Source organism: Palaemon carinicauda, chromosome 1 (genome assembly GCF_036898095.1).
Source record: "Palaemon carinicauda isolate YSFRI2023 chromosome 1, ASM3689809v2, whole genome shotgun sequence".
Lineage (NCBI taxonomy): Eukaryota > Metazoa > Arthropoda > Malacostraca > Decapoda > Palaemonidae > Palaemon > Palaemon carinicauda.
This window is the reverse complement of record NC_090725.1, coordinates 110,395,140-110,410,139: the sequence shown is the minus strand read 5'-3', so window position 1 is coordinate 110,410,139 and position 15,000 is coordinate 110,395,140. Positions and strand designations below refer to the sequence as shown.

The 15,000-nt window shown below is 35.1% G+C and overlaps 1 protein-coding gene across 1 annotated transcript in view; it reads right to left on the bottom strand.

The window, feature by feature from the left end:
* The window catches only part of LOC137650837 (protein Wnt-4-like), a 64,733-nt gene that overhangs the window by 47,144 nt on the left and 2,589 nt on the right, over positions 1–15,000 (bottom strand). Inside the window, exon 3 of the mRNA XM_068383994.1 lies at positions 6,339–6,447. Coding sequence (XP_068240095.1) covers positions 6,339–6,447 — 109 coding nt within the window. The remainder of the gene's footprint in view (positions 1–6,338; positions 6,448–15,000) is intronic.

The window sequence follows — 15,000 nt, the reverse complement described above, 5'->3', positions numbered from 1 at the left end:
TTATTTTAAAACCTTAATTAAGAAGATCTCGTTTTGATATATATTTTATGTATTTTAACTTTTTTTTATAACACAAGACTCTCATTTGAGTTTTAGTTTTAAGAATCAACACACATCTCAGTAAATAAAAAAAAAAAAAATTAACTTTTAACGTTTGCCTTTCCTGAACTGTCCTTTTCTTCACTGCTTTCACAGTTCCTTGAACAACAATCCCAACAGTCCAGTTTAGTATCTTAATCTTGATCTAATCAATCAGTTTTTCTGGTCGGTTACTGTCAAGATATTTACTTTCCATGGCAATACCCATTTTGCTTGAGGGTACACTCGGGCACACTATTCTATCATATTTCTCTTCCCTTTTTTTAAGCTATTAGATTATATATGAAAGATTTATTTTAATGTTGTTACTGCTTTTAAAATATTCTATTTTAATTGTTCACTACTTCTCTTGTAGTTTATTTATTTCCTTATTTCCTTTGTTCACAGGGAAATTTTTCCTTGTTGGGTCCCTTGGGCTTAAACCATCCTACTTTTCCAACTAGGGTTATAGCTTGCATAATAATAATGATAATAATAATAATGATAATAAAATAATAATAATAATAAAATAATAATAATAATAATAATGATAATAATAATAACAACAACAACAATAATAATAATAATAATAATAATAATAATAATAATAATAATAATAATAATAATACAGTTGCTTCTTTCGTTCACATAAAAATACTACTCGCAAAACTTTCCATAGAATTTCCTACCAATGACTTCTTTATTTCTATATCTGATTACTAAAAATCTTTATTTTCCAGCTATATCCCTCCACAAGTATATTCTTTTATATTCTATTCCGAAATCTCTCATATATTCATCTTAGTTCCTTCAGAATCATTAACTATGCTTCAATCGCACAAAAGAAAATGTATTTCTTCTTCTTCTTTGTCTACACCTTTTCCCACTTCTATGTGGGGTCGATGTTTCTGGTCAGCTTTCTCCATCTACCTCTGTCCCACACCTCATCAACGGTTAATCCCTTAGATAGAAGGTCATCCTTGATACAGTCCATCCACCTTCGCTTCGGTCTCCCTCTCCTTCTCGTTCCCTGTACCTCCATTTCCATCACTCTCCTCCCAATATACTGTTCATCTCTTCTCATGACATGACCATACCACCTCAGTCTACTTTCTTGGATCTTATCTGATAGTTCTCTAACTCCTGTGGTACCCCTAACTACCTCATTCCGTATCTTATCTCTTCTTGTCACCCCACACATCCATCTCAACATTCTCATCTCTGCCACATCCACCTTTTTCTTCTGTCTTCTTTATTTGAAAAAAAAATAAAGAAAATAAAGAAAAGAAAATTCATTTATTTTCTTTATATTTCTTTTCAAATAAAATTGACCAAAATCGTAACTATTATCAGTTTTAATGATCGTGACGAATTAAATGCTATTTGTAAGGTAACACGAACAATATATAATAAAGTCATGCAAATTCAAAATTATTCTCAGAAAGACTTTAAAGAAACGGATAATACAATTCATTAAAGAATGACTAGGAATTAATTACTGTATGCTGATTGCATAAAAATTAGTTAAAACTTTAGAAAATAACATAATGAATTAAAAATAAGTATTTCATATATCACGGACTTCCAAAAACCTATAAGAGAGCCACTTCTTAATACAAACTTTAAATGCCATTAGCATCATGATCCCCAAAACCCAAGTAAGGATTACCTGCCAATCCCAACCATAGCTTCAAAGAGGAATTGTCCTTCGAGGTCCCCTATTCATACTACAAATGGTTGACTTACTCGTAAAAAGGACTTGTTTATACAGTAGTCTACACAAACTTATAAAATAGAGGAAACCGCCGTTTTAATCCTGTCCATCAAAGATACTTAGTGGACATACATTGCCCTATACAGAATTATATAGGATTTGCCACAAAGAAATTATCAAGATGTTTCAAAACCAACCTGTCATAAACGCTTTAAAACGTTTTCAACCTGTTGCAATCAAGGACCACCATCGACTTTGCCCCATTTGCTAGTGTAATAGAGTTTCAAGGATACCATAATCCTTATAGCAAGTGCATTGCCTCTGATACTGAATCTATTTCATACAAAGATGGAAAACCTAACGAGAAAATAATCCAATTTAAACGCTTAAATATTAGGTAAATCCACATTTAGAACTTTTAGCTATGTACAATAAGGATATTCTCGCATTTAATGAGCCAACTGAATATTGATTGATTAATTTTGCGGTTTCTGGCACTCTGACATCGAAGGTCATTGACGCCGGTATAGTTGGTTATAAATAAAGAAAAAAAGGAAATTCAATTTAAAATCCCAAAAGCGAAGATGTCCTTCAAAAAGTCAAATAGCTTTCAATAGACCTGCTTCTGAAATAAATTTGAAAATACCACTAGCATAGTACGATACATCATGTCCAAGAATCTTGGCAAGGATGAACCTGCTATCCTCACTTCAAGCCTCAAACATATAATTATTCTGTTAATACGAATGCAATACGAATGAAACTGCGTGAGAGAAAAAAAATGTTCAGTAAGAAAGTGATCAACTTCGTTCCAGTCATTTCCGAATAAACTTGGATATTTAGAGGTTTAAAGGCCACTCATGAATGGCACAGGCAAGGGACAGTCACATTGCCCTGTCAAGAAGAACAATGCCCTAGAGAAGGACCATATATATATATATATATATATATATATATATATATATATATATATATATATATATATAAAATATGATCAGCGCCCAAGCCCCTCACTACCCAACCTAGGGCAAAGGATGGCCAGGCAATGGCTGCTGATGACTCATCAGATAAACCTATGGCTCCCCAAAACCCGCCATCCTTAGCTCACAAGGATGGTGAGGTTGCAGCGGCCAAAGGAAATAACGAGTTTGAGCGGGACTCGAACCCCAGTCTGGGATTTATATATAATACCTAATGGAAATAGACCAATAGACGATCTATTTATCAATATATAGCAGAGGAGTTTACTGAATCGACCAAGTTGTTTCATAAGGACCTTACACTAATACGCATTTGGTTTGCTCTTGCCCCGTGAGCGATCAGACGAAAATATCAGCCATCACCAATCGGAACTTGCCAGTATGGTGATGAAAACTGGCCAAACCATAGACATAAATACGGACATGTTTGAGGCCTTTGGCCTCCAGTGGACTAGAAACTGCTGCAATTATTGTTGTTTGTAGGTGAATATGCATGTAACTTGGAGCACCTAACATTTGTAAATATCTTTCAAGTCAATAGAAAATAATGTTGAGGTAGCCGATCACTTCAGTCAGAACAAAATTTCAAACTTGCAGCAAATGTGTTTACATTGAACAGGCTGACAAAAGTAATTTTATAATTCATATACGAAATACCGTTTTAATGTTCTTACTGTTTTAAAAATATTGTATTTTAATTGTTCATTACTTATTACATCGTTTATTTTTCCCTGTTGGAGCCCCAGAGCTAATAGCATCAAGCTTTTCCAAGTAGGATTATAGCTTACCTAGTAATAATAATAATATTCATACCACTAAATGACTATACAAACTAAGCAATGTTTGTATAATTCAGGTTGAAAATACTGCTACTCATAAAGATCTAGAACGATGAATTAACCCTTTAATATTGACCAGTGTAAAGCACAAAAGCTAAATAATTGAAATATGCAACAAAGAAAATATAATGAAAATTAGTGTTGAGGTAACCGTTTCCTTTAAATGTTTAGCCTTTATAATTTCAATACATCACGAAAAATTCATTTCCCCCAACTCCTACAAGTAAAATCTCAGTTTGCATAAATATTTTTCCTAGTTTATTACTAACCACTCGTATAATTTACTTTCAAAGTATGAATTAACCTTCAGCTTGAAGGTACACTCAGGCACACCATTGCTCATTACTGCTCATCTAGTTTTATGTATTTCCTTGTTTACTTTCCTCCCTGGACTATTTTCCCTGTTAGAGACTTTGGGCTTGCTTTTCAACTAGGCTTGTACCTCTAGTTTATTTATTTTCTTGTTTCCTTTCCTCACCGGGCTATTTTTCTCTGTTGGAGCCCTTGGGCTTAGAGTATCTTGCTTTTTCAACTAGGGTTATAGCTAATAAAGTAATAATAATAATAATAATAATAATAATAATAATAATAATAATAAGACATACGTCCAGCTCGTTTTATATGGTCACTGCAGACATCTATAGCTTTCAATAAGTTCCCAGACCAACCCAGAGGTGGTTAGCATGTCTCAGTTACCTCGAAACATACCACAGTAATACCCCCACTCATAACATGAGAACATATGCATTTAACATACGACCTTCACGACGCCAGCGATGCGCATATCACGGAGTACTTTCGAATCCTTTACTTCCTAAGGATCAGAGAAGGAGGGTAAGTGCAATTCTCAAGTAACTTGGCCAAGGAACCGGTTACCCGTTGAGATACTACAGCTAGAGAGTTATGAGGTCCTATGACTTGCCAGATAGTACTACATTGGATGTCTCTCTGATTACGGCTCATTTTTCCTTTGCCTACACATACAGCTAATAGTCTGGCCTATTCTTTACTAATTCTCTTTTTTCCTCATACACCTGACAACACTATGATTACTGAAAAATTCTTTTTCATTTGTGGTGTTAACTATTGCACTGTATTGTTCAGTGGCTACTTTCCTCTTGGTAAGGGTAGATGAGACTCTTTAGCTATGGCAAGTAGCTCTTCTAGATGAAGGACACTAAAAAATCAAACCATTGTTCTCTAGTGTTTACCTACTACCTCTAAACTAAGGGTTCTGTTGCCTGATGTGTCCTCTCCAATGCCTTCTATCAAATGCATCCTCTTCCAACAAACCTCTTCTCTCCATATCATCCTTCACCTCATCCCGCCATCTAATTCTCTGCATTTTCACAACTTTGCTAAATTACGATTGGTTACAGACCACTTATGATACCTTTCCTCCTCTTGGCTTAAGGTATAAATGTAAGGCAAAATATGAACACAAACCCAAAGAAGAACATGTCAGAAAAACAGAACGCAGATACCAGAAGACACTGTCAGTGATAGTTTATAACACAGTACATGAAGAAAGAAATGCCTTTTATACCTTTCAACTAAAGATTTTTTTTTCTTAAATCTTATAGAAGATAAGCGAGTGGTTTCATGTTACATTTGAGGCACAGTAAACAAATATTCAACAGGAAAAACAACAGCCTAAACTGATATCAACGGTATAACAGTTCGACTTCATCGCAGTGAAATATTTGCCAATATACGACCTCTCACATTTAGCCCATAGACTATAGTGTCACATAAATTTTAATAAACAGTATAAGTACAGTTGGACACAGGAGTCCCTGTCACACCATTGCTTCGTGGCGAGTAACCAAATAGTGTAGGGAAAGATGGCAAAAGTGGTGGGCGGGGCTAAACACGAGAACCTTCCGCGCAGTAAGGGTGTGGTTGGGTGTATTTCCTCAGAGGGAGGTGTACCAGAAATTCCTGTATGCAACTGTACCTAAGCTCTCTTTCAGAGGTGCTATTAAGTGACATTTGAAATAATATCAATACTTGGAGAGTTCTGGAAAGAACATTGTAATATTGTATATAAACTGTGTATTAACTAGGTAATTATTCTTTAATATAAAATTTTTTGTATGCATCCTGTGTGTTTATTGAAAAATATTTGGTATTAGTTTCACTCACTGCAATTTCCGGGCTCATTATTAAACATAATGCAACAATGTATAGAAATACATTACTGTTCATTAATTGACACAATGACAATTGAATATATATATATATATATATATATATATATATATATATATATAAATATATATATATATATATATATATATATATATATATATAAATATATATATATATATATATATATATATATATATATATATATATATAGAGAGAGAGAGAGAGAGAGAGAGAGAGAGAGAGAGAGAGAGAGAGAGAGAGATAATAATTATAAAATTTAGATACAGAAAATATTTAACATCCACCAGTTACAAACTTTCCTCATAAACGGTTATTCGAGAATGATGAATTATGAACTTCCTTCTGATTTACTACACAACTAATATATATATATATATATATATATATATATATATATATATATATATATATATATATATATATATATACATACATACATACATACATACATACATACACACACACATTATAAATATATATATATATATATATATATATATATATATATATATATATATATATATATATATATATATATATATACAGTGAACTCACCTTTCTTCCGGCTTCATTATTGTGAAGGTTCATGAGGGCTCTACTGCTGACTCTCTTGCCCTTCCTCTTGTGTCGCTGGACTAACTTGCGGTCCCTCGCGTCCACAAATCTAACAAAGATAAAATAAACAAAAGATTAAAATATACTTCAAAGTATATAATGATTGGTTCTAATGACGAAAATAATATATCTATAGTCAATTCTTTTTAGTGAGGCAGATTTGCACCGACTCCCAGGGGTGCCTTTTTAGCTAAGTAAAGTTTCCTGATCGCTGATTGGTTGGACAAGATAATTCTAACCAATCAGATAGTAGGAAATGTTTTCTGGTCGGTGATTGGTTGGACAAGATAATTCTAACCAATCAGATAGTAGCAAAAGTTTCCTGATCGCTGATTGGTTAGACAAGATGATTCTAACCAATCAGATAGCAGAAAACTTTTCCCGAGCTACAAAGGCACCGCTGCGAGTCAGTGCAAATGCGCCTCTTAAAAAAAAAATTGAGTATAGTGTGTCTGGTTTCTCATATTAATAGGTGATGAATCTGTGGTTTATGTCCCCCAAGGCCTCATATTAATAGGGATTATTTTCTATTCATAAATTTTGTTTTTCTAAGCTGTAATTTCCCCCTCCCTCGTCTCAATGTCCATTTCATGTCATCTTTTTATATTACATATTTACTTTATTTTTATTACTTTTTATTATCACCTTTAATAAAAGTATTTTTCACTCTGTCTATCAGTCTATTAGTCTATCTGTCTGTCACTCTGTCTATCAGTCTATTAGTCTATCTGTCTGTCACTCTGTCTATCAGTCTATTAGTCTATCTGTCTGTCACTCTGTCTATCAGTTTATCTATCACTCTGTCAATCAGTCTATCTATCTGTCACTCTGTCTATTAGTCTATCTGTCTATCTATCACTCTGTCTATGTCTATCAGTTTATCTATCTGTCGCTCTGTCTATTAGTCTATCTATCTGTCGCTCTGTCTATCAGTCTATCTGTTTATCTATCACTCTGTCTATGTCTATCAGTCACTGTATGAATGTTTCTAATAACGAAAATAACAAGGGCCACAATAATACTGAAAATATCTAGTATGCCTTGTTCAAGGATATATTATACAACATACATGGTATGGAGAACACTTTTTACAATATAATACAAAAACGTATGGTGTAATCCTGATCATATTTACTATAATTTGGGGTTAAAAAAAAAAGACATTCTTAAACAGTATTTTCGTATTATGATGCCAAGTGGATCAATCTGTATACGTGTGTATGTGTGTGTGTGTGTGTATAAACGAGTTTGCTAATGTGTAGTAGGTCAGTAAGGATGTCAATTTAATGTTAAGTAGATTAGTTCAAAGAAACAAAAAGAAAACATGCTTAGGGACAAAGGAATCAGTACAACTACATCTGGAAAAACGGGCATAAGATAATAACTGTAAATTAACTAATATGGTTTCGTTCCAGGAAAGGATTTAAAAAAAAAAAAAAAAAAAAAAAAAAAAAAAAAAAAAAAAAAAAAAAAAAAAAAAAAAAAACTATATAAATAAAAATTATTTTTATAAAAAAAAATATTTTTATCAAAAGCATCAATGGAAGGGTAACCTATATCCTAATCTATACCAATTTTGAAAGAAGCGAGAAAAGAAATGTATAGAATGATATTTTCAAAATATATGTCTTATCTATATCACTGTGAAAATAAAATAAGAAAATAATAAATCATAGCCATATAGAAAGAAATTTTCAAAATATATATCTTGTTTTCTACATCACTATGAAAATATAATAGGAAAATAATAAATCATAGACATATAGAAAGAAATTTTCTAAATGTTTTCTATATCACTGTGAAAATATAATAATAAGAATATAATAAATCATAGCCAAATAAAAAGAAATTTTCAAAATATATATCTTGTTATCTACATCACTGTGAAATTATAATAAAATAATGAATTACAGACGTATTTCCAATTTGAAACTTCGCAATGTCTGTCAGGGTTTTCTTCAAATGCTCATGCGAGCGAAGAACTCAAGTGTGGCTCTAACTGTCAACGACTGACATCTTTTCTTTGATTAAATGTAGGCTTGATCTAGACCAATTATGACTACAGACAATCACAAATTAAATCACACGAACCATAGAAAAGTTTTTGCTTGGATTTACTTTCGTTTTTGAAATTAAATATTAACATTGAAACTTGATTGAAGAATACATACTGTCATAAACACTCTAAAATCAAACCGTTGTTCTCTAGTCTTGGGTTGTGCCATAGCCTCTGTACCATGGTCTTCCACTGTCTTGGGTTAGAGTTCTCCTGCTTGAGGGTACACTAGATCAAACTATTTCAACTGTTTCCTAGTCTTGGGTAGTAACATAGCCATTAAATGGTCTTTCACTATCTAAGGTTAGAGTTCTTTTGCTTAAGGGTACACACTCAGAAACACTATCCTATATGATTCCTTATTTCCTTTCCTCACTAGGCTATTTTTCCTGTTGGAGCACTTGGCCTTGTAGCATCTTGCTTATCCAACTAAGGTCATAGCTTAGCTGGTAATAATGATAATAATAATTATGTTGCAAATTTACAGGTTTAAAAGCCGCTCATGAATGCCAAAGGCAAAGGACAGTGACTTTGCCCTATCAAGCAGGAGAGTGCCCTAGAGACTGACCATATATACATATGATCAGCGCCCAAGCCCCCTCTCCACCCAAGCTAGGACCAAGGAGGGCCAGGCAATGGCTGCTGATGACTCAGCAGATAGACCTATAGGATCCCCCAAAGCCCCTCTCCTTAGCTCACAAGAATGATGAGGTTGCAGCGACCAAAGAAACTAACGAGTCTGAGCGGGACTTAAAACCCAGTCTAGCGTTCACCACTAAGGGATGTTACAGATCGGCCACCACAAACAGCAGAACAGCTCTCTGAGAATCAAGTTTGACTCATTTGACTGATTAATCGCCTCCATTCAATAATAATAAACAAACAACTATATCTAAGCAAAACTACTTTTGGCAAACTAATTGTAAGTCAAATCATAGTTTTCGTAAAGAAAACTTTTGAATGGATTATGCACGGCAAAAATATACCATCAGAAGACACAACAACCAATAGATTAATGAAACTATTAATTAATTTTTTGTGTTAGGCTTCTGCACAGATGGTCATTATGCACACCACTTACACGACTTGGTGTTCCCCAGATGCAAAGGAATTCTAGAAGGATTAACATTAAAAATAAAATCTTACAATGCGAAAAAAAATGGTGACGAAGAATACGTAATAATAAGAGAATTTGTGTATCGCCATAATCGGCAAAGATGTACTAGTCAGGGTCACCCATACTAGATTGGTTTGCAGTAATAAACGATCATACTAAAGTCTCCCACCATCACCGATCCGCAGTGGCCAGTGTGGTGATAAAAAATGGCCATACCCAAGACATGAATACAGGCATATTTGAGGCCTTTGTCCTGCCGTGGGATAGAAACGGCGGCATTTCTTATTGCTTGTATATGTAGACTAAAGTCTCCCACCATCATCAATCCCCATCAGCCAGCGTGGTGAAAACTGGCTAAACCCCAGACATAAATATAGTGAAATGTCTGAGGCCTTTGTCCTGCAGTGGACTAGAAACAGCGTCATTTGTTGTTGTTTGCATATGTGGACTAAAGTCACCCACCATCACCAATCCTAGGTAGCCAGCATGGTGATGAGAACTCGCTAAACCCCTGACATGAATAAAGGCATGTCTGAGACCTCTGCCCTGCAGTGCACTAGACACAGCTGCATTTGTTGTTACTTGCATATGTGGACTAGTCTCCCACCATCACCAATCAACAGTGGCAAGTGTGGTGATGAGAACTTGCTAAACCCCTGACATGAATAAAGGCATGTCTGAGACCTCTGCCCTGCAATGCACTAGACACGGCTGCATTTGTTGCTTGCATATGTTGATTAAATTCTCCCACCATCACCAATCCACAGTAGCCAGCGCGATGATGAAAACTAGCCAAACCCCTAACATGAATAAAGACATATCTGAGACCTCTGCCCTGCAGTGGACTAGAAACGGCTGCAATTGTTGTTGCTGGTGTTCGTATATGTGGACTAAAGTCTCCCACCATCACCAGTCCGCAGTGGCCAGTGTGGTGATGAAAACTGGCCAAACCCCTGACATGAATAAAGCCATGGCTGAGCCCTCTGGCCTGCGGTGGACTAGAAATGGCAGCATTGGTTGTCATCTTTGTTGGCATACGTGGAACATTCTTGCGATTGAAATCACACATGCAAACCAATATCAAGAATATGTACATCCCGATGATATCACAAGACAGTCATGCACAGAATGCTAATTGTGCCTGACATCTGGTTAACTCAGCTGAGACTGCAATTACCAAGAAACGAAATCCTTACATGAACTAGTGACGATCATCAATAAGAAAGTCAAACTATCCAATAACACACAAACACCGCGCCACTGGTTTACGACCTTTCTCTGACAAGAACGAAAATACTTCTAGACGAAACAAACAAATAAAAGCGGCGTAAATAGTCTAATAGATGGGAGGGTTTTATTGCCATGTGTTTGGTGTAGTATGTGGTAAAATGACGTCTTCATACAGTTTTGCTACAATGTGATTTATGGCCGAATGGTACGCGACCGGTATTATATTTCAGCCTGATCCAGTTCTGAACGCGTACACAAGATTAGGGCTATTTTGTGATCAGCTCAGGCAGGGAAGTTTGAGTTTATTATTATTATTATTATTATTATTATTATTATTATTATTATTATTAGCTAAGCTACAACCATAGTTGGAAAAGAAGGTTGCTATAAGCCCAAGGGTTTTCAATAAGGAAATTATCCAAGTGAGGAAAGGAAATAAGGAAACAAATAGAATAGTGTGCCTGAGTGTACCCTCAAGCAAGAAAATTCCTTTCCCAGAGGAAGACCATGGTACAGAGGCTATGGCACTACCCAGGATTAGAGAACAATTATTTGATTTTGGATTGTTCTTCTAGAAGAGCTGCTTACCATAGCTAAAGGATCTATTCTACCATTACAGAGGAAAATAGACACTGTAATAGCAAGATCCAACTTGTAAGACCAAATGATAGAAATAATCATATGTTCCCTAGTTTCTAATTCAGCTTTCACAATGACCTTGAAGTATGTGATGCCCCTATAATTACCAACTCCTATACAGAAATTCCTTGTTTGTGGTCAGCATGTTAGTATGTTAGTATTTTAGGCCTTAGATGTAGTGCTGAATGTGACCATGTTAATCATGGGGCCCTTGTTTTCAAACTTAAACAGATGGGAGTGGGTGGGTCTTATCTTGGCAACTTTATTGAATTTCTAAGTAATAGATTGCAAAGAATAGTTGTGGATAGGCACCATGGTATAAAGGAATGCAATGTCAGGTGTTCCTCAAAGAAGCCTTATGTTTCCGCCCCATTACTTTTCATACCATATAAGCATGAAAACAAGCTTGTTGCATATGCAGATGATGCTACTCTCTTTGGATCAATTTCATCTCCTGAATGTACATCTATCACTATTATTACTACTTGCCAAGCTACAACCCTAGTTGGAAAAGCAGGATGCTATAAGCCCAAGGGCTCCAACAGGGAAAAATAGCCCAGTTAGGAAAGGAAATAAGGAAAACTACAAGAGAAGTTTAAGAACAATATGTCTACTGAATCCTTCATACAGACCTACAGGCAGCTAAATTTGTACATAGTGCAAATTATGGGTCATTAAGCAGAATCCTAAACAAAACTCAAGGTATATATGATTATAAGAGAAAATTTCTCTTTAATTATATACAAATCATTTTAAATCCTAGGTTGTCATTCTATAATTTTTAGGAGTATGGTTCTCCTGTTTGGTCGCAAGCTGCTGACTCCTTTCTTAACTTGTTAGATTAACATTAATTTTCTGGTCCATCAAATTCCATATTCTTGATCGGAATGTCAATCTTTGGCACCGTCGTTCAATTAGTTCTTTTTGCATAGTACATAAGATTTTTTGTAATTAATATCATCCATAGCAGGAGTTGCAGGAAATAAAATGATTTTGTTATAATTTGCTCCCATATATCTTTAAACATCCGATTTTCTAGGGTATTAATTATCATTATTATTATTATTATTATTATTATTATTATTATTACAAACTAAGCTATAACCCTAGTTAGAAAAGCAAGCTGCTATAAGCCTAAGGGCTCCAACAGGGAAAAATAGCCCAGTGAGGAAAGGAAACAAGGAAATATACAACAAAATATATACTTGATATCCAAATCCTTGTCTGCAGAAAGTGTACCAAGTAATCAGAATTGATACTGACTCATATTTTAAGTAGTCGGAATTTCGGAAGAGTTCCTGACTAATATTAATATTGGACTAATATTTCTGCAAAAAAGATAATGATCAAGGTTTACAACAACAACAAATGCAGCCGTGTATACTCTTTTAAAAGACAAAGGCCTCAGACATGGCAATTTGTGTCTGGGGTTTGGCTAGTTTTCGCCACCACGCTGGCCAGTGCAGATTGGTGATGGTGGGAGATTCTCGTCGGGTCGTTCATAGCAAACCAACCTAGTATGGGTGGCCCTGATTAGTACATGTTGGCTGATCATGGCGATACGCAAACCTTTACACCACGTTCAGATACAAGCACTCAGAGGTGTGTGTATATATATATATATATATATATATATATATATATATATATATATATATATAGTGTATATATACATATATATATACATACATACATATATATATATATATATATATATATATATATATATATATATATATATATATATATATATGAATAATTTCTATGCATAGGTTTGCGTGTGAGTATATAAAGGTTTATGGGTTTTTTTAAGTATATATTTAGGAATTTTCGTGCTTCCTTAAAAAATTATCCTACTTGGGGTTATTGTGGCCTTATGGGTAACTTCCCTGCTTGGTAATCGCCAGATGGGGGTTAGATTCCCGCTCAAGCCTGTTAGTTCTTTAGTATCTGCAACCTTACCATCATTGTGAGTTACGGATGGAGGGTTTGGGGAGCCTATAGGTCTACCTGTTGAGTCATCAGCAGCCATTACCTGGCCCTCTCTGGTCCTAGTTTGGGTGGAGATAGGGCTTGGGCGCTGGTCATATATAATATATGGTTAGTCTCTTGGGCACGATCCTGCGTGCTAGGACAATGTCACTGCCCCTTGCCTCTACCCTTCATGAGTGGCCTTTTTGCTGGGTTCCGGCACACGTGGGTGTGTCTGGAAATGAAGAGGCCGATTCACTGGCAAAGAGTGCTGCAGCCGAGTTGCTACCAAGAAGGTATCCCATTCTCTATAATGATTTTTTACCAGCAATTAAGAATTCTATTTATAACAATTGGCAACAGCATTGGGATACTTTAACCGAAAATAAGATGAGAGAAATTGTGATTGTTATATCCCCTTGGAGGTATAATGGGATGCCCCAAAAATGGGAGACTACTCTTTGTCGTCTGCGCATTGGTCACACACGGATGACACAGGAGTTTCTGCTGGCTGGCCAACACCAACCATATTGCGACGACTGTTTAATACCCTTGACAGTGAGGCATTTGTTGACCGAATGCCCCACTTATACCACAGAAAGAAATAGATATATGTTTGAGGCTCGGGGTGAAGATGACAGGTTCATCCTTGCCAAGATCCTTGGACATGATGTGTCGTACAATTCTAGTGGCATTTTTAAATTTATATAAGAAGCAGGTCCTCTAAAAGCTATTTAACTTTTATAACATATTTACCCTTCTGGTTTTACTTGAATATTCTTTTAATCTTTATTTATAATAAACAATATCAACGTCAATGACCTTCGATGTCAGGATGCCAGAGAACTTCAAATCATTCATTCATTCATTAAAAAAACACCAAGTCTTGTGGTGCGCATGGTAACCATTTGTGCAAGAGCTTAACATTAAAAAAAAAAGATTTAAAGTAATATTTATCATTTGATTAATATATCTGCTGCGGCTTGCTATTTGAGGTGCTATTCGAGATCTTCAATGAAGCCGAAAATGTGTTTCTGTTTAGTTTAGATCTTGTTCTTAGTTCAAGAATATTTGCAACACGATACCTATTCTTTTTTTTTGATGAGGCACATTTGTAATGACTCGCAGGGGAGCCTTTTTAGCTCTGAAAAGTTTCTTGTTAGCTGATTGACTAGAATTATTTTGTCCAACCAATTAGCTAGTAGGAACCTTTTCCGAGCTAAAAGGGCAACCCCTGCTAGTCAGTGCAGATTAACTTCATTAAAAAAATCAAGTATATTTTACAACGAGATTTATTCTTCAACAAAGTTTCGTTTAGGTTTTCTTTGTCTTTAGGTATGGATGGAATATTTAATTCCAAACCAAATTTCTTTCAAAGTCTTCTTTGAGAGAGAGAGAGAGAGAGAGAGAGAGAGAGAGAGAGAGAGAGAGAGAGAGAGAAGAATAACCAAAACAGAAGTGAAGTGAATAAAAAGTATAACCTAAACAGAGAGAGAGAGAGAGAGAGAGAGAGAGAGAGAGAGAGAGAGAGAGAGAGAGAATGTAACTTGTGCGAGCTTGACAATGTGTATTTAGCCGCTTCTTTATTC